General features: G+C 29.8%; 1 protein-coding gene across 1 annotated transcript; it reads left to right on the top strand.

Annotated features, from left to right (window-relative positions):
• The first annotated feature begins 1,217 nt into the window (after window positions 1-1,217).
• LOC105366918 (sodium/hydrogen exchanger 3-like) lies at window positions 1,218-9,905 on the top strand. The gene is made up of 4 exons (XM_011505523.1): window positions 1,218-1,379; window positions 4,783-5,046; window positions 8,902-9,098; window positions 9,278-9,905. The coding sequence occupies exons 1-4, from the start codon at window positions 1,244-1,246 to the stop codon at window positions 9,296-9,298; spliced, it is 618 nt and encodes a 205-aa protein (XP_011503825.1). The 5' UTR covers window positions 1,218-1,243; the 3' UTR covers window positions 9,299-9,905.
• Window positions 9,906-11,408: the final 1,503 nt, after the last annotated feature.

Raw genomic sequence — 11,408 nt, 5'->3', positions numbered from 1 at the left:
ATTTATTACTGTATTATTATTAAATTATTTCTACCATTACACTGATAAATTATACTTAGAAAACATAAACTAACAAATAATAAACACTCCTATGTTTTGAGAATAAAAAATCTAATGTATTTTTCGAATACTTTTTTATTTTTCTTAATCAATTAACGATTTTAAATTGTAATATCTTATTTTCGATGACATTGAAGTTCTTTCCATTTCAGAACTACTGAAATTTTTATCCTTTGTGAATCATTTTTCATTTATATACTGTAGCAAATACATCATTTAAAATAAAAGAAAATTTAATTTGTTTACACCATTCGTACTTGGCGAAAATCAGTAATATTCAGAAGTTTCATTATTATAAAACTTGTATAAATATTATTCTAGTTATAACGAAATTATATAGAATTATCGACTCCAATAGTTTGCATAGCTCTTTATATAATAATAAGTTAATTGCATAAGTGCAGTTTCAATAGCTCAACATTAGCATTTAATATTTATTATTTTAACATTTTGAAATTGAACATTAGTTTCATTTATAAATTAACATAATAAATAACTATTACATTTTAACGGATAGGATATAGTACTGCAATATGCGCATGCCGCTGTAAATTCAGTATTTTAGCGCATGTTGCATAACGATAATAAGATATATTAGGTTTTAATATTTAGAATATTGTTTGTTATAATAAAAATACAATATAATTTTATATTTTATTAGACATTTTAAATTATGATAATTATACATATTAAATATTTGTATTCATAACTTCTAAAAATTATCAAGTACATGTAAATATGCCTTTTAAAGCGCATACTCCTATTTAAATAGCTTAAATCGTAAATTATATTAAAACATGAAACTTTCTGCAGAAATGTTTAATATAAAATATGTATCTGACAATATATGTACTATTATAGTATGAATAGTATTTTGGTTAGCAACCAGAACATAAAAATGTCAATATTTTTATTTGGTACATCAGTGTCTAATATACAACACAAGAAAACTGAGTTGTCTTGTTTAAGTCTATTTTATAAAATCATAATATGTATTTATTATGTTAATTCGACAACGATTTATAATTCTATAATAGCTAATCATTTACATGAAACAAATTCTAGTTTAAAATTTTATATTGAACCAGAATACCATAAAACTAATGAATTATCAAAAAGTAATAGTTACATAAAAAATATTTTTAATGAAAAATTAGTGAATAATTACTATATTAAAGAAAATATGTTAAAACATCAAACTATTGATATCACATTAAAGGATTTCAAAACATATACAATTTTTACAATCGAATTTCATCGTGTTGAAACTCCTTTTATTATTGGAATTTGGATATTCTTTGCAAGTGTTGCTAAAATTGGTATGAACATTTTCAAAATAATAAATAACTTAACTTGAATTTTTTTTAATAAGATTAATGTATGTACATTTTATAAAATAATAAAAAATATATAATAAAAGAATGATTCTTTTATATTTTGGTCAATTGTGTATTATATTAATTTCCAAATAACATGATAATTATAAAATTTTTATACGTAAGTTTTATATATACAAAGTTTGATCTTTTCATCTTTATTAATGTTATAATATTGATTAACAAAAATATGTTGTATTGTTAATTCTAAGTAATTATTTTCTTATAATTATTTTTTTACATTACATATATATATATATATATATATATATATTAAAGTAGTTATTGAATTTATATAATTTTATACATTTTATAAAATAAATTTTGCATGATACAAAAAATATTTTGACATTTTTTACCAGTTTCTTTAATACAATTGTAATATAGAAATCTTAAATTCAGTTTTCCTTATAGGGGTATTATATAGTATTGGCGCATAGATATATTTGATTTTTATTAAATAATAAGTTGTTTCTCAGTTAATACTAAAACATATAAATTATCTCTATTGATTTTTTAAAATATTTCAAAATTCAGAACAAAAACTTAGGTGGTATAATACATATATAACAAAAATTATCAGAAACAAATATAAGTTAATATAAAGACACAGATCAATTGAATATGAATTTTACAACGTATACAGGGTCAGTGATTTATTAATATGTAACATAAGAGTGATGAATAAAATATAATTATTTTTTAAACATTTAAAACTTCTTTTACTATCAGTGTCTACTATCAATGAAAATATAAGCAGAAAAAATATTAATGCCAGTTATTTTCATATGTGGATTAATATTTAAGAGAAATATATATTATAGTTGAAATTAAATATACAATTTAGCTTAAATCATAAACAGAATATATAAAACATGCATAAATGAAAATACATAATTGAATATTACAATATATTAAAAGATTTTTTAAATGTTATGGAAAATATAAAATCCTTTTGATTATACTAGAATGAGAAAATTTATTTTAAAATACATTTTAAGTGAGATTAAAAAACAGAAAATTGAAAATGTTTAGTATCTTTTATTACTAATATTCAATAAGATTTGGTTAATCTATGGTGATTGTCAATATATTAAGAATATTGTTGTACAGTTTCAGGCTATTCTAATTTAAAAATATATTTACTATTGTTTTAAAAATTATCTATTTTTCAAAATTTATTTAAGAAAAATATATATTTTTGAAAAATGAAAAATAAAACAGTATCCATGGCATTTAATAGTAACAAAATTAGTATTTTAAATATTCTTCAAATATATTTACATATCCTCATATATAAAAATCATTAAAAATTCGTAAATAAAATAACTTCTGTATTAGATACATTATGCCTATTCTTACTAGTCACCTAACTAAATAAAACATACAAAAGTATGTGACCTGTAAATAAATACTTTAAAAACTAATAAAACACTTTTTAATAATGAATTTTCCAGTTTGTTTACGGTTAAAAAAAACGCAATACTATATGAACTATGTTTCCGGCTTTTTATTTTCTAGATCCAGTAAAACTGTAGAAGTAATGTGAAGAAACACTGTCATTTAAAAAAATAAGCTTTTTTATAATCCTGATTTTTCTGTTATCCTAGAAATAAATTACCAGATGTTTTATATATTGAAATTAAATTAATTTATATTCTAATTATCGAAAATAACACAACAATTTTTTTTCTGAACTTAAAATTTACAAATATCAAGTCTCAAAGTAGACTCAAGCCGTTAAACATATGCGAAAAGCCGTTGTAGCTAAACATCTGAGAAAACCCAAGTCATTCGAATATCTGGGAAAATCCAGCTTATTGGAGATCTGGAAATAGTCGTTGCACGCAAAATTTCCGATCTAACGGTACATAATACATACACTGTTGTCGAGACTACTCATGTTGCTGCTTGGATAAACCGAACAAGGGCGCTTCAGTCTGGAGTTCCTTTTGGCGGGAAAGCCACGAGAAGACTCTCTCTCTCTCTGATTGAAGGCGCAGCCGCTAGAGGCGCTCTTGCCGATGTGGCCACTGTCGAAGCCAAACTCTTTCTGAATACGGAAGATGCAAGCGAGTTCGATTGGAAAAACCTAAGGCAGAAGTGTTTCCTAACCGGAAACGTTTTGGTCAGAGACCTTAAGTGGGGACAACGCAGACACAAGAGCGGTCCGAGTGGAGACGCCAAGAAAGAAAGAAGCTCTTACTTCATGGTGATACATTAGTGATCAAGCTTTAAGCCCAAGACGCCAGGGGCTAAAAAGTCTCTTATTTAATGATGGTACATTAGTGCTCAAACTTTAAGTAAGAGCAACATAGAAGAAAGACACGTCAATTCTCCTGTGCTCCAATTAAAAAGTGGTAACACCATTTCCTTCATATCAAGAAAACGCCAGACTAAATATTGAGCGTACATAATCATTGCTGATCCTTGCAAAATCAGCAACAACTCAGCACCAACAACAATGAGCATTCGCGATGGTGAACTTCTCATCAGGTCAAAGCTACTGTTTCTCTGTAAGACATAAAGATTATGCGACCTAAATTATTGTCAGTCCTTACAAGACTAGCATGACGCTATTATTAATAGCACAAATCACACTCACTAATAAGGAGTGTGCATAATCAGTTGCTGATCCTTATAAGATCAATAACAACATCAACATCTCAAGGAAGCATCTCGAGAAGAGAACTTATTCAACACAAGATCGGTTATAAGCAACTGCAAGGACATGACCGTATATAGTGTATTCTCTTCCAATATATATATATATATATATAAATCCAATCAAAGAATAGTGTAACTGTAAATAAACCAAATTTTCGAAGAAATGCATACTGTATTTATATAGCCCTTCCACTTAACTCCTTCCCGAGCACCCGCTAGGGCGGGCGATACATTAAAGCTATCGAAACATTGGCAGTTCGAGCCAGGAAATAAAATAGTTTCGAACAATTACTAAGAAATGGGAAAACACATTTTCATTACATTATTTTAATTTATTACCAAAAATTGTTTTAAAAAATAATTAAATACAAAAAATTATTTATACAATATTGCAAGCACTAATATAGATGCGAGAACACGTATATATATTTATACATCTAAAGGTTGCAGTTAAAAAATTATACTATTTTAAAAACAAGAATTTACATTCTATGTTTTTATAAATTTTTTCTTAAAAGAACATATACGTTTTAAGTAGAATCAATAAAATTGTTAATAAATTTATATATATATGTTCGATATTTTATAATTTATTTATAATTAATATTTTAATGTATATCAAGAATATATAATATACTAATTTTAGAATTTTATTAATCAATTATACAATTTTTAATAGGGTTTCATATGGCACCGAATTTAAATAAAATTTTTCCTGAATCATGTCTGCTCATTGTAGTGGGAGTTGTTGTCGGATTATTCTTATTTCAAACAAATAATGTACATATGTCACCATTAACACCGGATACATTCTTTCTATATATGCTTCCTCCTATAATCTTAGATGCTGGGTACTTTATGCCTAATCGATTATTTTTTGATCATCTCGGAACAATTTTGTTATTTGCAGTAATTGGGACTATTTTTAACACATTATCAATCGGTAAGTAATATATATTCAATTTAAGAATATCTTAAAAATAAAAGATTAAAAAATAATATGAAAATAATATAAAATTATTAATAAATTGAAATAATCTCTTTTTATGGCAGTTTTTAAATAGTTGCAAATAATTTCATTAAAGTTTTAAACGAAGAAGTTTGTTCGAGATTCAGAGAATCTTTTGAATATTATCATTTCGGAACAAATCCCAACGGCTACCATTTCAAAGAAAAAGTTCAACGGTTATCATTTTAAGGAAATTATACAAATGTCATAACTTCTAAGAAAATTCTCCATCGGTCGTTGGAGATTCGGAAAAGTCGATATATCTGAAATTTATGCACTTGTTCAAGAATGTAAGAAAACTCGCAGCTCATTAAACTCTGGAAAAATCGAGATAAGAGTTCCGAAAAAGGCAACTCTCGGCTACGCGAGTAATAAAATTCAAAAACGCGCCTCGGATTTACTAAATCTAAACAATTCAGCAAAACTTCGAATATCTTAAGAAAATAAACTTCATAAACACATCTGACGAGAACAAGGCCCCAAGTGTCCAGAAAAACAAGTCATAAAACTAATGCTACGAGACATTTGACACAGCCTCGCCATAAAGCATCTATCGACGACAAATCATAAAACATCTGGCGTACACAAATCAAAAAGTTAGCCTGAAAAACACAAGCCAGATGATACAGTCAAAAACAATGCTACACCTAACCTTCACAACACTGACCGATCGCAACGCGCATGATTATAAGAAATGCATGCAACAATGCTAGGATGGAGAAGGAAAAGCGCGGCATCAAGACCCCCCATCATGGAAGGGAGTTGAGCAAGACCCGCTCTCATTGGAGCCTCCATCTTGGAAAGACTCACTGGTGGGAGACCCCACCACTCGAAAAGCGCCGTGATTAGAATTACCATAAACTAAAGAAGAAATCTAATTGGGCACACTAATAAGACTAAATCTCATTGGCAACGCCATGATCGACAAGACAACTCTGATTGACTCTCAACCGCGTGGTCGAGAGAAGGCTTTAAAAAAGGCAACGCCGGCATGGCACAATCACTTATCTTATCTTATCTAACAGAAAATGAACAAGTCAATTAAACGCAAAAGTCCAAGATTAATCTATTCAACACAAGTACTAGATAATCAAATCATACACTCGCAGCAGTGTAATACAAAAAAGGGGAATCGAGAACTACGAATATTAGTCCGCACAGTATACACAATCAAACTACAAGGAGCCATACGAGGCAACTCAAAGAACAAGACAAAGCATTGCTATACACAACGTGCAGACTCACGAGGTATATACGAGGTATATACACAAGCTATATACGCCAATCTGCAGATACGTAAAGCTATCTGCAAAACATAATACAAGCAATTCAAGCGACACCACGTGCTCATATACACGGAAGCGCGGGGGTTTACGACCTCGCTCTTCTGTGTGTATTATTTCATCTACACGTGTGTCACATATAGAGGACCAGCAAGGCATCAACTTCTTCCTGTGTATGCAACTTACGTGATAGCTCAGTGGCAATAAACACACAAATCAAGAAAAGTCAAAAAAATCAATTATAAAAATAAAACTAATTATAATTCAACTAGTGCAATCATAAATAAAACAAACTAAATAACAAAACTGCTCTTTATTGAATACATGTACTATCTTGTCGACTAGCCTGCAATCCTCCTATCAACATCAGGAGCTCACATCTAATCTTAATTACTTGGCCCTCCTCGCCCGGTTTTTTTAAACAGTTTTTTAAAACTATTTATAAACAGCACTAATGTTAATATTTGAACAGTTAATACGTAGTAAGTTAGCCTTGCATTTAGAAAAATATAATTCAGCTCGTGTTTACGTTTAATAATTGATACTAAATATATTTGAACTATATTTCTCCTATTAAATTATTTATTCATAGTATTTTTATACCTCCTAATAAATATATAAATTCTGTACAGATTTTAAGTTTAAAATATAGAAATATATTTTATTACGTAATTAACCTAAATATTTCCAAGGTATTTGATAATTTATTCACATTTAAAGATATTCAAACTTATATTACAGATATTATGTAGTACCTTATTCTAATAAAGAAAAAATATTTGATATAATATTTCTATACACAAAATAATTTTGTAAATGTACTTTCTTATAAATACTATTACTGTTCGGGATTGAAGCAAGTTCCAAGACCGTCGATTGTCGTTCTCAGATTTCTGTAAACACTTTGGACAAAAATTTTCGTATACTTGTTATTTTTTTTGTTTCAAATGGCCCGCAATGTTTACATGGTCTTCGGGTAATAACATCGCCCAAAATTCTCTAACGTTATTACGCCTTATTTTTTCTTTCGTCGAATTCTCGAAACATCTAGACTTTTCTTTCTGTACCTCATATAATATTCCAGTGCAGCAACGACGATGCTTTGTTACCAGCTAAGCGAGCCGCCGCGTGGATATAAAGCAAGCACGCGGCGTGCCTCGCTCTCTTGCCAAACATCTTTTGCCGAACCACCCTTGCTCATACCGAACATCTTGCCGCGAGCCGACCGGAGTTTACCGATCATAGTGAACCGATCTAACCATTTACCAATAGAAACCATGGCACACGAGTCTCGGTCTGCCCTCAGCAGGACTGCCATGGAACGGTCAGTATTTTCAGTAGAGCCGCCACGGAACTATCAAGCCTTCGGCTTCGTGCGCGTATTCAAAAGGCTTATACGCTCATTGTAATTCTACCTCGCGCTCACTTAACTGTTATTGCGGCTAAGTGTTTCAGTATATACTGTGACGACGACACGTGGCCACATATTCGGCAGCCTACTAAAAATACACGTGCATTGTAAAAAAGAAATCAGCAGACTAGACAATGATTTTGCAGTGAAGCCAATTGGAATAGTAATCAAAAGGGACTCATCAGCTACGCAGAAATCAACACACATTGTCGGTAGTTTACAAGGTACATCTCTTTATATAATTATATAAGCTAGTCACACACGAGTAAATCAAGTTTCATCAAACTTCTCTTAAAACAGTCGATAGGTGATAGAGTACGCTCTCTGAAACTAATACTTCGAAGAACGCGCAGTCTCTCAAACAGTCGACACAAGTGACGCAACAACAGTTTATAGAATAATCGACTATAAATACATTTTCATCAAGTCCTTCAGAGCTCGATGGCTTGTCATTTATGACTCTTGCGTGTGACTAGTCCTTTCTACTATTCCCATTATAACTAAAGACATAATTGATTACTTACCAATTTCCATTAAGACATTTTACACTCTATCAAGTATGATCATTCTTTCTACCAAGAATACTTGATTCCAACCACCATCTTCTCATGCTCATTCATGAGCGTGATCGACTACGCATCCTGACCCTTACAACATCAGCATAAAACCGACATTCAAGATCCACAGTAATTTCCATAGCATTAACGACATCACCCTGATGAGCAATACAATATTTTCCCTTCTCTCACCAGAAGTAATCAAACTGCAATATTATAATAATTGATAACAAGAATAAACGATATTTTAACACAATAATAATACATCCTACTTAATTTCAGCCCTTTCACCTGTTATTTCCTCATCAGTCATCATGACGAGAGACTAATTCATTGAACTATTAAATTGGCAGTTCGAGCCATAAAACAAACCCTTCATAATAGAATACTATACATACATCATTACATACACCACTATATTTTTTAATAATTATATTAGATAAATATTTTATTCACTATTATCTGAACTATTTTTCAACTCAGAATCGTATGTGACTCACATTGCTTTATATATAATATTATTTCTTAATATTTACAGGTTTATCTTTATGGCTAATGGGAAGAAGTGGATTATTTTCATGTGAGACACCTGTACTTGACATGCTTTTATTTGCGGCTTTAATAAGTGCAGTTGATCCGGTTGCAGTATTAGCAGTATTTGAAGAAATTCATGTTAATGAAATTTTGTATATTGTTGTATTCGGAGAGAGCCTTTTAAATGATGCCGTGACAGTTGTAAGTAAATTATTTTTTTCTATATATATTCTGTATAATGTATATTGTTTCTCTAAAATAAAAGAATTCAAATATATATTTAAATATGTATATAAATAAGATTGAAAAATTATCTAAAACATAAATACCCTGATGTTAATTTAATAAATTATAAATTTTTTAATAATAAATATTTTCAGTTCAATGGATGTATGTTATGATGAAGGCCCTGTCTATACCAAACTTTTATTACGTGCCAATGCTATGGATCGTGAATGAAGTATATATTTATGCGTGTGTTGATTGGGCAATTGTGTGTTTGAGTGTGTTGATTGGCAAGTTTGACGGGCAAACTTACGCGCTCTCGAACTAAAACTTCGAAACCATACAGGCCCTCCAACAGTCGATACAAGTGACGCAATACGTCAATTGCATTGTCAAGGCCAGACAACAATATATCGAATAATCGACTATAAATACATTTTCATCAAGTCCTTCAAAGTTCGAAGGCTTGTCATTTATGACTCTTGCGTCTGACTAGTCCTTTCTACTGTTCCCATTATAACTAAAGATATAATTGATTACGTACCAATTTCCATCAAAACTTCTTACACTCTATCAAGTATAGTTATTTCATCTGTCCACCATACTTGATTCAAACACCATCTCATGCTACCTCGTGAGCATTATTGACTACACAGGCTAATGTTTACATCAGCATAATCACAATTTTCAAGATACACAGTAATATCCATAGAATCCACAATAATCAAGAACACAAGAAAACATCCTCATTACTACAATAGAATAATATTCTCTCTCAACAACAGTGCAATATTATCATAATATTTAACAAATAATAAACATTGTTTTCACTAAAAATACATAATACATTAATATTTTTCAGTCCTTCCACTTATTAAGTTATTATGACGAGAGACTAATCCACTGAACTATTGAATTGGCAGTTCGAGCCAGAAAAGAAACCCTTAAAATCGAACAATTAATTATATTAAATACATTAGTAATATTATTTTTTCCATTAAATTCATTTTAATATTGAAGTGGTTTTGTTATTTATTCAATTTTTAAAATTATTTATTACTTTGTCTAATTTTCAAAATATACTTATTTGTATATTAATAATTAATACCAACTAAATTATATTTTTTCTTATACTCTAGTTAGCGCTGTTCAATATTTAAACTATTAATGTTGTAAATAAAATATATAACTTAGATTTAATTTATTTCCTAATACTTTAACTAATAGTAACATTGTTAAAGAAATTTTTTTAATAAAATGTTACGTGGCAATAGTAAGAAAAGAAATATTTGTTGAAATTAAAAGATATCTTTTAAACTTTTTATGAATTTTATTATTTTTTATATATTAGTGATTGTTCTATTTTAAAGATTTAGTTTATGGCTCGAACTACCAATTCAATAGATTAGTCTAACTACCAGTTCAATGGATTAGTCTCTCGGCAGGATAACTTCAAAGGAAATAATAAGTGATACGGCTGAAAAATATCGTGCATTTAGTAAAACAATATTTATTATTGTAAAAGATTATAATAATGTTGCATTTTGATGTAGAGAGAAATAATTCTATTGAAGTAGTGAGGGTGTATTCTTGTATTCTTGAATTATTGTAGTTCTATAGATATGACTGTCTTGAAGTCGAGGTAATGCTGATGTTGTAAATATCAGCTGGTGTAGTCAATAAATCATGTTTGTGAGGTAGCATGAGACGATGGTAGTCGAATCAAGTATGCTGAATGTATGAATAACTATACTTGATATGGTGTAAGATGTTTAATGGAATATGTTAAGTAATCGAGTGTCTTTAATTATGTAAGGGGAGCTGTAACGAGCTAGTCGCACGTGAGAATGATTAATGATAGCATTTCTAACTATTGAAGGATGTAATAATCTGTATTTATAATCTACTCTGTATTTTCAGTCTATCAATAGTTCTGTTGTTGTCCTTCTGTGACAATGTACTTAAGGCATAGTGACTCTTGCGTCAGCTGTTGATGGCCTGTACGATGTCGAAGTGTTAGTTCGAGAGAGTGTAAGTGTGCCCTATTTCTGCCAGAGGTCCTGAATGGTTTCGAAGTGTTCTTCGAAAAAGTGTACGTTTGTCCTCTCTCTGACGTGCCTTATTTCTGCTAGAGAGCCTGATTGGTTCCGAAGTGTTCTTCAGATGAGCTTAATCTTGCCTTCTCTCTGCTAGCGAGTCTGAATGGGCTGAAGTGTTCTTTGGAAGAGTGTAAGTTTGCCCGACTTGTTGTGTGCGAGGTGTGACTAACTGATTAATTAATATAAA

Source organism: Ceratosolen solmsi, unplaced genomic scaffold, assembly GCF_000503995.2.
Source record: "Ceratosolen solmsi marchali unplaced genomic scaffold, CerSol_1.0 scaffold54, whole genome shotgun sequence".
Lineage (NCBI taxonomy): Eukaryota > Metazoa > Arthropoda > Insecta > Hymenoptera > Agaonidae > Ceratosolen > Ceratosolen solmsi.
This window is presented reverse-complemented; position numbering and strand designations above follow the sequence as displayed.